The sequence below is a fragment of the Hoplias malabaricus genome, chromosome 14 (genome assembly GCF_029633855.1).
Source record: "Hoplias malabaricus isolate fHopMal1 chromosome 14, fHopMal1.hap1, whole genome shotgun sequence".
NCBI lineage: Eukaryota > Metazoa > Chordata > Actinopteri > Characiformes > Erythrinidae > Hoplias > Hoplias malabaricus.
Genome location: NC_089813.1, coordinates 41,051,896 through 41,064,519, shown reverse-complemented (window position 1 = coordinate 41,064,519; position 12,624 = coordinate 41,051,896). Strand labels below are relative to the sequence as shown.

The following is a 12,624-nucleotide window of genomic DNA, read 5'->3' as shown; positions in this document are numbered from 1 at the left end:
AACAATCTTCAGTTCCTTTAAAAATGGCATCCTGCGTCTCTGACATTTTCTGCCACAGAGTCATGATTTTGTTTTTTGGCTTAAAGATACGTTTTAAAGATCTTTTTGTCTTATTTGTTCCCAACAAGTGGTTGTTTTTCTAACGAATTGGCAAACTGTACAAATCTGATTAGTTTCTTCTGCACCCTGTGGAGATAACATTACAGTATTTTCTGACTTAAGGCTTCAGTTGTACTTCCTCTGATCTTTAGAGATACTTTGTAGTAGAAAAAAAAAAACATGAACTAAATTGTACACAAACAAAAATAAACAAGAACAACAAAGACGACGTTTCTACACACAGACGGCACCGGCAGTGCAGCAGCAAATCCCAGAAGTCCAACGTTTTGCAAAGATTTTAAGGTGTCTTCTCAGATTGCATTGTCCACCGTGGGAGAAAATCAAAGCTGTGTCCTTGAGCAGTCTTTAAGGAGCGTGGGTAAATAATATAAAGATGAATTCCTGTAGAGCAGCAGTACTATTACCGTATTCTAGTGAACAGGTTTAAAACAGACACTGACTCCTGAAACAAAACCAGAGAAAACATCCTCAGTGCCGACAGAGACAGGGTGTATGAGATTCTGTACCAAACCTCTTTAAAACACAGCCACCCCCCCCCCCCCCACCCATGGAGGGGACCCACTCTATGGAGCATAAACTTAAATCAGGGAGTGACTTGTACCTATTAATCTGCTTATTAATAAAAAACACAGGGCGCTTACCTTTGTTGATCGTGTTTTACTAAATACATTCCAGAATCGCAGCGTCTCGTCTCCTGCGCCAGTCACAATGGCCTCGCCGTCCGGAGACATCGCCTTGAAATGCAGGGGAATTCAATTTACAGCAGCTTTAAAAACGCTAACAAGAGATAGAAGCTCATAGTTAATGTGAATGTGATTTGCATAATGAAATCAGTTTTTAAACTGGAGGGTGTATAGATCAGCTTAGTGCTGACTCTCTGAAATGATCCACCTCTTTAATCAGGGAGTGCTGGAGCAGAACCAGCCCTAAACTGAAACTGCAGACAGAGTCTGGACTCAGTGTTAGAATGAGCAAGACATTATGCGGCTAATAAGGACATGCTGTCTTTGATGTCTAGCACTATAAAAAAAAAAAAAGGCTATTGTGAAGCAGGGGGAGTGGCTCCACCTTGTGGGGAGGTTTCACATGTAAATAAGGGCACAGGACATCACTGATCCAAAACGCAGGAGCACCCCCTTGTGGAGTAGTCTGTAAATGTGAGTGAATACGTGAGGAACAGGAGTGAGTATATGAATGAGTGTTAGTTACAAGCCAGAAGACACAAAAAAAAACCACTCACCAGGTAGAGCACTCTGTAGGAGTGGCCGGTCAGTTTGGCGATCTGAGTGAGCGAGGGATATTTCCACACCAGGATCTGGTTCTGAGAGTATCCGTGTGTGCTGACCTGAGATCACAGTAAAGATCAGAGTGGTCAGGAGAGGTTAGTACTACAAAAAAAATAACTTATATTAGATATAATTGTCTTTATTTAGTGTCATTGCACAGCAGTAGAAATAATTTGTGCCTCTGCATTTATCCCATTACCTGACCCTGCAGTGAACACACACACACACCAGAGGGGCAGGTGGTCACCTCAGCACCTGGGATGCAGCTAAGGTGTTAGGGGAGGTGCTCAAAGGTATCAGAGTGATGGATATTGAGGGGAAATGGGGCACTATTCCTTCACTCCCCACCCCTAATTTTCCTGCTGGTTGAGGGGATCGATCCAATGATCCTTCAGTTCCAAGCCCACTTCCCTAACCTTCAGGCCACAGCAGACCCCTACACTTCTGCCCATTTGAATGCATATTTATAGCCAATCAGCTGATGTTAACACATCAGGAGGAAAATAAAAACTGATCTGTGCAAAAGGTAGGGCACTATATTTCCCTCAAATATGAGCTCAGCAAATAAACACCGCACAAATACATGCAAAAAAACACCTTTGAGAGTGCAAATGACTGCAATTTAATCAGGTAGCGTTCATCAGCCCTGCCCTAGGATTATTTACAGTAGACTGGGCAGGGAATTCAACATGAGCCCGCAAGGTAGAGGACATTAATAACTGTCCAAAATGCTTATAAAATGGTGCAATGATTTTAATGAAATATTAAACAATTTAACACCTGAATGCTCAAAACTGTCCTGCATTTTTTTTTCTATCTGTGATCACCGTGTCTCTTCCAAGCCTCTTTGATTCCAATTACATGAAAAGCATTCATCAAAACTAGGCCCCTGGGTGCGGCACATCCGGGTTACGATGCCAGGAAAGTGGAGAGGATGCACTGGACTGGACATAACCAAATAAAATGGTGTTGTTTGTACACTCACCAGTTCGTTGGTGTGTTTAGACCAGGCGAGGTTGCAGACCTGAGATCCCGTGTCGATGCACTGGAGTGGCTGAGCCGTGAGCGTGTTCCAGAAGCGGATGCAGCGGTCGGCGGTTCCTCCTCCGGACGCCAGAAGGCCGTGCTGGTGAGGGGACCAGGCGATGGCCTTTACTGCAGCCAGGTGCTCTGTGTACTGTTGAACCGGCTGCACAGTCGAGTGATTCCACACCAGCAGCTGATGTGTCAGAGGAACAAGGCACAGAACGTTCAGAAATGGTTGTAATATCAATGAGTTGTATCTGCTGGTTTACACGCACTGTTTAGCTACTTCATTTTACACAATATAGGTATCTCAGTTCACAGATGTTTGATTAAGACCCAGAACTGTGTTGTAGAAAAGGGGAAAATCTCTCTTCTTTTTTTTTTTTTTTTGACCTTGTTGTCGTTTCCTCCAGAGGCAAGTAACTGGTGGTCGGTGCTCCATTTGAGTCCGCAGACCTCCTGCCTGTGTCCCTGCAGCCTGCGCTCAGACTGTAGCGGAGGTGTCCGGATGTCCCTCTGAAGAATCATACGATCACGACTGCCTGAGGATAACTGATCTGCATTCCACGCCAATGCACCTGGACACGTGGAGAGAATACAGTGATAACAGACACGAAAACTACACTAAATTGTTCATTCACGGTCTGCAATCACGCATCAGGCTCAGGATTGCGGTGGGTCCAGAGCCTACCTGGGGGGGGGGCGCCCGACCTTAGCAGGGCTACACACACGCACGATTATGGCCATTCTTGAGTCGCCAATCCACATACCAACGTGTGTTTTTGGACCATGGGACAAAACCGGAGTACCCGGAGGAAACCCACACAGACACAGGGAGAACACACCACACTCCTCACAGACAGTCACCCGGAGGAAACCCACACAGACACAGGGAGAACACACCACACTCCTCACAGACAGTCACCCGGAGGAAACCCACACAGACACAGAGAGAACACACCACACTCCTCACAGACAGTCACCCGGAGGAAACCCAAGCAGACACAGAGAGAACACACCACCCTCCTCACAGACAGTCACCCAGAGGAAACCCACGCAGACACAGAGAGAACACACCACACTCCTCACAGACAGTCACCCGGAGGAAACCCACGCAGACACAGAGAGAACACACCACACTCCTCACAGACAGTCACCCGGAGTGGGACTCGAACCCACAACCTCCAGGACCCCGGAGCTATGACAGTGACGCTACCTGCTGCGCCACCGTGCCGCCCAGTAAAATGTTTATATATTTCAACAAAATACAGCATAAGTTGAGCAACGTCTGAAATCTCTTACCAACTCTGGCTGTGTGTCCCTCTAGTGCAAAGAGTTTCTTTCCAGCTGCTGCATCCCAAATCTGTACAAATCCTTTATGTGTTCCTACTGCTACGTGATTACCCTGGAGTAGAAACAAAAAGAAATAAAGAAATTCACTTGGATATGTTCTAGTTTCAGATGAATGTAAATTGTCACTTTCTCTTTGCTCACCCTTTCTGACCATCCGACCGACGTCACAGAGTCTCCCTCTACTGACAGGTCACACAGACGCGTTACCTGCACACAAAGCAAATATATAGCCTGCTACAACCATAAACTCCAGCTCTGTGAGAAATCAGAAACTAAATACTCTCGACTGAATGGGCTTTACCCCAAATACACTTACGACTGAACTTAAATTCAGCCGCTGCAACTGGCTGCTCGTGTATAAGTGGGTCATAATAGTCATATTCCATGTGTCTTACTTAATCAACATGCATCTACTCTATTGTAATCCTGGTGTTTATTCATTATATTACTGCTAGTATAAGAGGTGTTTGTCTCTGTAAACCAATCTGGTGACAAATCCCTATTTGTGTAATATTTAAACTCATGTTTGGTGGGTCCTTGGGCAAATTTGACTCTTAATAAACGGTGTTATTCTTCTGGCTTAGAGTTTAGTGAATAAATGCAGTGACAATAGCACAATAAGGAAAAAGGATCTTTAAACAACTGAATGCTTTCAGCAAGAGGAAGATTATATTTGGTGTGAAATAATCAGACAAATCCATTTTTCGTTTTTTAATTGTTCAGAATGCGTTAAGCTTAAAAGCTCCCCTTCAAATGAACCGGGGCAGAACTGGTGTGTACCTGGCTCGTGCAGGCGCTCCACAGGTAAACACAGGTGCCCAGTCCAACGCTGAGCACGTTTAAGGACGACCAGTCCACTAGGTTGAGGTAGAAATCGTCTTGTAGTTCTGGCGCGTCGAGCACTTTAAAGGGGATCTTGGAGATTTTGCGAGTGGGCTTCCTTGGAGAGCGGAGTAGCTTCTGACTAAAAGTACACAAGACAGGCAAAGACATTTGAGCATGTTCTCGTACTCTCCAGACACTGACTGAGGTTTCAGCTCCTAGATCTCTACATGCTTCTTGTTTTTGTGCACGCACGTGTCAGAGGCAGGAGAGAAGAGCGTGTGATGAGGTTGTCACTTCACGTCCCTTCCCAGCAAACAAACTCTCGACTTTACTTTCTCATTTCACTCTCAAGTCTTATATTTAAGAGCTTTCTTGGTGCCTTTTTCCAACTTTATCAGGGCAGTATAGGGTCGGTCAGGTACAACAGCAGGGGGCTGTCATCAAAGTGTGCTTTTCCTACAAACATTGTCCATGACCTGACCTTGGTTTATTGATGTTATAAGTTTCCTGAAGACATTTATCTTGATAATCAGGTCAAATGTCAATTTAAATAAATAAATAAATGTCAGAAAACATGTGGGATTTCACAGCCTTCCTTATAGACCCTCACATGACTGCCTCACTCTACAACAAGCCCAATCTGAATAAGGATTTGTGTTTCATTTTTATTAATCCTACAAACATTACCTTCTTTTCTTTAGTGCCTACAGTTATGAAACTGCATTAGTGAATAAACTATTCCTTAATCTTATTGTTTTTAGATATTTATGATGTTTCTCAGAAAGGGATTAAGCCTAGTCTTGGACTAGACATTTCTTTCAAAGGAAAATCATAACAAAACGCCGTGTAGGTCCAGGACCAGGCTTTAATCCCTGTCTGGGTAACCACCCTCTACTTGTTCATTTCAGAAGAATAGATTTACTACTAACCTTTTACTGCTAACAGGTGATAATGAGTACGGAGACACGTTGTTGCCTTCATCAGGGACGGATCTCTTTGCATTGAGAGAATACTACAAAAGAGAAAACATACTTAGACAAAAATAAAACGCAGTGTAAACTGATTATGTGCAACAAAGAGGCTCTTGTACTGAGATCAGAAATCAGCTTCTCAAGTTCCCGTTCACTGCTCCAAAACCTACTAATCTCCGCAGTTAAACCACTACAGGACCGTCACTCAAACAGGAGTGCTCCTAGAAGGCAAGAGCTCAGTAGAGTTGTTTTCCCTGCTCAATCACTCCTGATTATACTCATCAATAAAGGTTAAGTTTAAGGTTGTTCAAATGCACTCAGCCCTGAAACGCTCCTCCTAACATCTGTGAGAATGGCAGAGATAAGCTGCTGAGGCTGGACAGGTCCTTACTGAATGCACTGACTTTTAGGACATTTACAAATACAACTCATTCAAAACAGGCTATTATTGCAGCTGGGCATCAAATGACACTCTACAAAGAGAGGAAGACTATGCTTTAGAGAAAGAGTACAGGAACACGACAACTGTAACAGACTCTAAAGCTGTTGCATTTTCATAACTGTTTGTTAAAGCAAGAACGAAGCATGGCTTACACTAAAAAGACTCCTTTTCTCTGGCGTTGAGGGCTGGAGCCTCCTGTCCTCAGTTTGAGGGTCCTGAACTTTCTCAATGCCAGCTCCCAGCAGCTCATTTTTCAGCAGTGCAGAGTACGCCAAGCCGTCCACTGTGAAGGAAAGAGCAACGATTCACTGAATGGAGAAACTCTTACAGGCTTTTAATAAAAAAGCTCCAAGAGGCAAGCGCCCAATCTCACCTTTGCCAGTGTCTGTTGTTGCATCCTTGGTTTTCTTATTCTGGCTTGGGGACTTCTCATTTTCCTGAGCAAAGAGAAGAAAATAATCAATATTCCTTGCCCTGAGGAGCCTGTGCCTGGTTAGTTTAAGTCGTACATCTGGGACATCAACAGAGAACAACATAATGTAAGATTAATACAATAGACAAATGAGTACTTACATTGATCCTGTGGAAGTTAATGCTCCAGTTGGCTCCTGCTCGTGACGGTATGAAGCGGTCTCCGTGCTTGCTGGGCGAGGACATCGGAGATTTGGTGGGAGTTAAGTGGCGTATCACGTCTGTGACTTTCTGTTTAGGGGCCATTTTGACACAGAGACAACAAAGAGCACTTACACAACGACAAATAAAAAATGCCCATGTTACGAAACTAAATGCTATTTGGAACAGAAATGAAAATAGAAGAATAATCACGTGAACGAGCGAGGTACTGAGACACTCACAACAGGGCTGGCGTTGTCATTCTGGATGTTGATCTGCCGCAGTAGTCGGCACTCATAGTCCTGATCCATGGAGATGACTGGTCAGAAAGGTGAAGGTCCACAAGGATAGATCTGCATTAATAGAAAATGTAAAATCATAATCGTAAATGATAAAGGTGAAGAAGAAGAGGAGATGGTGAGCCTCAATAATTAACCAATCTGTGGCAGTAAACACATAAGGGGGGCATTTTTGAAGCTCACATCTCTAACATTTAGGCCACAGCTGAGAGAGAGAGAGAGAGAGAGAGAACAGACAGACAGAGAGAGACAGACCAGACAAACAGACAGACAGAGAGAAAGAGAGACAGACAAAGAGAGACAGACAGACAGACCAGACAGACAGAGACAGAGAGAGAGACAGACAGACAGAACAGACAGACAGAGACAAAGAGAGAGATACAGAGAGAGACAGACAGACAGACAGAGAGAAAAGACAGACAGAGAGAACAGACAGACAGACAGAGAGAGAAACAGAGAGACAGAAACACAGAGACAGAGACAGACAGACAGAAAGGACAGACAGACAGAGAGAGACAGAGAACAGGCAGACATAGAGAGAGACAGACCGAACAGACAGAGAGAGAGACAGACAGACAGAGAGAGAAACAGACAAACAGACAGACAGACAGAGACAGACAGACAGAGAGACAGAGACACAGAGAGAGAGAGACAGAGACACAGAGAGAGAGAGAGACAGAGACACAGAGAGAGAGAGAGACAGAGACAGAGAGAGAGAGACAGAGACACAGAGAGAGAGAGACAGAGAGATAGGGAGAGAGAGAGAGAGACAGAGACAGACAGACAGACAGAGAGAGAGAGAGAGAGACATTGAGAGAGAGACAGAGACACACAGAGAGAGAGACAGACAGACAGAAAGACAGAGACACAGAGCGAGAGAGAGAGAGAGAGACAGACAGACAGAGAGAGAGAGGGAGAGAGAGAGAGAGACAGAGACAGACAGACAGAGACACAGAGAGAGAGAGAGACATAGACACAGAGAGAGGGAGACAGAGAGATAGGGAGAGAGAGAGAGACAGAGACAGACAGACAGAGAGAGAGAGAGAGAGACATTGAGAGAGAGACAGAGACACACAGAGAGAGAGACAGACAGACAGAAAGACAGAGACACAGAGCGAGAGAGAGAGAGAGAGACAGACAGACAGAGAGAGAGAGGGAGAGAGAGAGAGAGACAGACAGACAGAGACACAGAGAGAGAGAGACATAGACACAGAGAGAGGGAGACAGAGAGATAGGGAGAGAGAGAGAGAGACAGAGACAGACAGACAGAGAGAGAGAGAGAGAGACATTGAGAGAGAGACAGAGACACACAGAGAGAGAGACAGACAGACAGAAAGACAGAGACACAGAGCGAGAGAGAGAGAGAGAGAGAGAGACAGACAGACAGAGAGGGAGAGAGAGAGAGACAGAGACAGACAGACAGAGACACAGAGAGAGAGAGAGACATAGACACAGAGAGAGGGAGACAGAGAGATAGGGAGAGAGAGAGAGACAGAGACAGACAGACAGAGAGAGAGAGAGAGACATTGAGAGAGAGACAGAGACACACAGAGAGAGAGACAGACAGACAGAAAGACAGAGACACAGAGCGAGAGAGAGAGAGAGAGACAGACAGACAGAGACACAGAGAGAGAGAGACATAGACACAGAGAGAGGGAGACAGAGAGATAGGGAGAGAGAGAGAGAGACAGAGACAGACAGACAGAGAGAGAGAGAGAGAGACATTGAGAGAGAGACAGAGACACACAGAGAGAGAGACAGACAGACAGAAAGACAGAGACACAGAGCGAGAGAGAGAGAGAGAGAGAGAGAGAGAGAGAGAGAGACAGACAGACAGAGAGGGAGAGAGAGAGAGACAGAGACAGACAGACAGACAGAGAGAGACACACACAGAGAGAGAGACACACAGAGAGAGAGACACACAGAGAGAGAGACACACAGAGAGAGAGAGACACAGAGAGAGAGAGACAGACAGAGAGAGAGGGAGAGAGAGAGAGAGACAGACAGAGAGAGAGACAGACAGTATTTTACACTGCAGCAAAGAGGGGACAGGACAGGAGATTTCTCATCACATATGTAATTGGTTAAAATTAGAACTTAATTAAAACTGTTACACTCCGCACATTTTTGTTGTTCATAGTGTCTCCCACAAAAAAAAAAACAACAACAACAAACAAACCTGTCTGTGCCACCTAAGGAGACAGGAGGAACTACATCCTACAGCTGAATACCAGATCAAATATATTTATTAGGACAAGTCCACTGTTTCTCCTAGATTACAGTTAAACACATGTCCAACACATGTTCCAAAGGTCATATCCTTGGGAACAAAACAGTATACAACACATACCACCTGTTTGGACACTCCACTAACAGGTGATCCAGCAAATGCTCAGGCAGCACGTCTTTATTTGGGTGCCAGAAAACCTCGTCTCTGCAATCTCTGAGGACAGACCCCTTCTAAGCCTGGGCAGTATTTTCTAAACTATAAAAACACATACATATGAAATACAGTATTTGATAATATCCAAGTACGAGCAAAGTCAGTGCTGAGTGCTTGAATTCGCGACTGCTGGTTTGACTGGCCTGCTCTGTTTTCTCCTCCTAAGATTACACTGTAAGAAACGTTGCACTGCACTGGAAACATTAACCAGGATGAAAATATATTTCAGAAAGTAGAACATTATCCTGGATGTAACGCCGAGTTCTTATCAACGGCATTATTGCAGCATTAAAAAACAAGAACTCATCTCAGCCCTCACAGACCAGTAATTATTGTTTGGTTTGCACTGGGATCTGCCGTCATTGATTTTAGTGCAGGTTTGCTCTTAAATTTTGTTTGGTTTTGTTAATCTTTAGTTTTCCATAATTCTAAGAGAGACACTGGCCGTGACTGGGTATTTGTTCACAGCCGACCCTGAGAGTTCAACCATGGGGAAATACTGAGCACACTACTATAAACCTGTGTATCGCTAATTATTTCCACTTTTCAGCCACTCTTTATATTGGAGAAACATTTCACAAGGAATGGAAAAATAAGAGATAAAAGTCTTCTTAAATCTTATTATTTCAGCTTCCCAAAAAGTTACCATTATGGAGATTTACCAGATGACTTTTATCTCACAGTGAGAAGATACATTAATGTCCGCCTCCAGTCATCACTTAAACGTTTAAAACCCAACTCCCTCAGTTACAGAGTTACAGAAATAGACGTTATTTCCCAAAATAAAGAAGATATATATTCCAATGCGTTAACAGTGGTTGAGATGTAACTCTATCCCTAAATATCTTTGAATACAGTTAACCCTAACCCTAGTTCCCACCTCAAAGTTCACCCACCCCTCCACCTCTCACTTGAAGCTTGAAAACCCCACCCACACCTGGACTGGTTCCTTAGGTTTGTGACATATGAACTCCTCGGTTTGTCTGAATCTGGGTTTCTGAGACTTCCAAAGAGGAAATGTTCAGCCACAGCGCTGACCTCTTATTCACTCAGGATAGGCCTCCTAGTTTAAACACCACACTCATGAAAACAAGGATAAACACTGGGTTTTCAATGAAGAGAGTATTATTTTGCTCTTTAAAACCTTATAAAGTTGTCCAGTAGAAGTCATACTGAGGAATCTTCAGAGCCCTGCTGGTGACATTCCTTTATGACAAAACTAAGGCGTGGGAACGACTTAAACATACGTGGGAATGACCTAATGACTTAATGAAACATTGGGACCATTCGATAATACGTGGTAATAATTAACTGAGTCGTATAAACGACTTGATTAGTTGTGGGGACGACTGTAACAGCTTTTGAGTTATTAAGTCGTTGCCATGTATTAAATATCTCATTAGCTCGCATTGTTCATTCGTTCGCACAGCTTTGTTTGAATCTGAAGGGGTGACATCAGCAATGACAATAAAGACCAGTTGTGTTCCTCCGTAGACTGATCTCCGACCGTGTACGGAGTGATATTAGATCAGTATCGTGAGCTTGGCCCTTTAATCCAGTTTAATTACAGTCGCTAGAGGAAACTCAAACTAATAAACCGAGCAAATCGGCAGTTAGAGATGTGTTTTTGTTGGACGGTCGTAGAGCTCGTTGTTGAAGACTGTGGCTACAGGACACCAGCCGCTGTTTCTGCCCCAGAGCCGCGCACTCACCTCGCTGTTCTCCGCCGCTGTACGGGACTCTATCGCGGATGAGACGAGCCGCTGGATGGTGTATTGTGGCCTTAAATCCTCGTATTTCTGTCCGGATTTGTATAATTTCTGCGCCCCGATAGCCACTGCTGTGTTTTCAACTGCCGCAAAGGACTCTGGGGCGAGAAAATGCAAGCGGCGTGACGTCACGAATTTTGAATCCAAACAAAGGAGGGCGCGTCGCCCTGGCAACCACGGCACGACCGTTACCTCGCGGCGACGCTTTTTGCTGCACAACTGGAATAAAACACATAAAAACTAATTTCTACAACATATTTACACAGCAACTAAAGCAACGTCTTTGTTTCTACACTACTGTCCGTTTTCAAGGTTCCACTTAGTAACAGTTGTTACAGACTGTAGCCCATCTGTTGCTACATTCTTTTCTGTGGGGGTCCTGACTATTGAAGAAGAGGGTAAAAGGGGTAACAAAGTATGCAGAACAACAGATGGACTACATTCTCTAATTACAGAACTACAGAATTGTTTATTATTAGATTCGATTTTTTACATTTTAATTTTACAACAGTACAACAAAACTGTACCTATAAATTCAACACATCCATACCTGTTAACCAGTGGTGGACAAAGTACACAAACCATGTGCTTGAGTAAAAGTACAGATACTCAAGGTAAAATATTACTCCAGAAGTCCTCGTTGTAGATCTAGCAGTCGCACAGCTCCAGGGGCCTGGAGGTTGTGGGTTCGATTCCCGCTCCGGGTGACTGTCTGTGAGGAGTGTGGTGTGTTCTCCCTGTGTCTGTGTGGGTTTCCTCCGGGTGACTGTCTGTGAGGAGTGTGGTGTGTTCTCCCTGTGTCTGCGTGGGTTTCCTCCGGGTGACTGTCTGTGAGGAGTGTGGTGTGTTCTCCCTGTGTCTGCGTGGGTTTCCTCCGGGTGACTGTCTGTGAGGAGTGTGGTGTGTTCTCTCTGTGTCTGCGTGGGTTTCCTCCGGGTGCTCCGGTTTCCTCCCACAGTTCAAAAACACACGTTGGTATGTGGATTGGTGACTCAAAAGTGACCGTGTCTGTGTTGCCCTGTGAAGGACTGGTGCCCCCTCCAGGGTGTATCCCCACCTTATGCCCAATGATTCCAGGTAGGCTCTGGACCCACCGCGTCCCTGAATTGGATAAGGGTTACAGATAATGAATGAATGAATGTACTTAAGTAATGCATTTACTTTCAAATGTACTTGAGTAATGTCCTATTATAATTTTTTTAACAAGACTCATTGCAGGTGAAAAGACTCTAGTGTCACTCTTGGTTCTCCAGTCTCTAAATAGATTTTCATTCATTTGTCAGACATGGATGAACACAGCATAAATGGCCAAAGATTAAATACAATGAATTATGTTACAGTAATCCTTCGCTGCTTTGCGGTTCATCTTTCGCAGGTTTGCTACTTCGCAGGTTTTTTTATTAGTGTACTGTAAAGTATTTATTAGACCTAGGTGCTTAAAACTATCATTTTCTTATGGTGTGTAAATTAAAAGTATT

The 12,624-nt window shown here is 44.3% G+C and overlaps 1 protein-coding gene across 3 annotated transcripts; it reads right to left on the bottom strand.

Annotated features, from left to right (window-relative positions):
- Nucleotides 1-9: 9 nt before the first annotated feature.
- Nucleotides 10-11,246, bottom strand: fzr1a (fizzy/cell division cycle 20 related 1a). 3 transcript variants are annotated; one of them, XM_066644129.1, is made up of 14 exons: nucleotides 10,522-10,589; nucleotides 6,878-6,988; nucleotides 6,597-6,725; nucleotides 6,397-6,460; nucleotides 6,176-6,306; nucleotides 5,540-5,622; nucleotides 4,566-4,749; nucleotides 3,927-3,992; nucleotides 3,735-3,837; nucleotides 2,826-3,010; nucleotides 2,392-2,625; nucleotides 1,361-1,465; nucleotides 762-854; nucleotides 10-562 (listed from the first exon to the last, which is right to left on the bottom strand). In XM_066644129.1, the coding sequence occupies exons 2-14, from the start codon at nucleotides 6,944-6,946 to the stop codon at nucleotides 521-523; spliced, it is 1,488 nt and encodes a 495-aa protein (XP_066500226.1). In that variant the 5' UTR covers nucleotides 6,947-6,988; nucleotides 10,522-10,589; the 3' UTR covers nucleotides 10-520. The 3 variants fall into 3 exon arrangements, with proteins under 3 accessions (XP_066500226.1, XP_066500227.1, XP_066500225.1); XM_066644130.1 differs by lacking the exon at nucleotides 10,522-10,589 and adding an exon at nucleotides 9,309-9,329; XM_066644128.1 differs by lacking the exon at nucleotides 10,522-10,589 and adding an exon at nucleotides 11,090-11,246 and having other exon boundaries at nucleotides 11-562.
- Nucleotides 11,247-12,624: the final 1,378 nt, after the last annotated feature.

Coding starts and splice junctions, on each gene's coding strand:
- fzr1a (XM_066644128.1), bottom strand. CDS start 6,946: ATGGATCAGGACTATGAGTGCCGACTACTGCGGCAGATCAACATCCAG. Junction 5,623..6,175: donor AGAAAAGGAGTCTTTTTAGT/GTAAGCCATGCT, acceptor TCTCTTTTGTAG/TATTCTCTCAATGCAAAGAG. Junction 3,011..3,734: donor GGGACACACAGCCAGAGTTG/GTAAGAGATTTC, acceptor CCACGTGTCCAG/GTGCATTGGCGTGGAATGCA.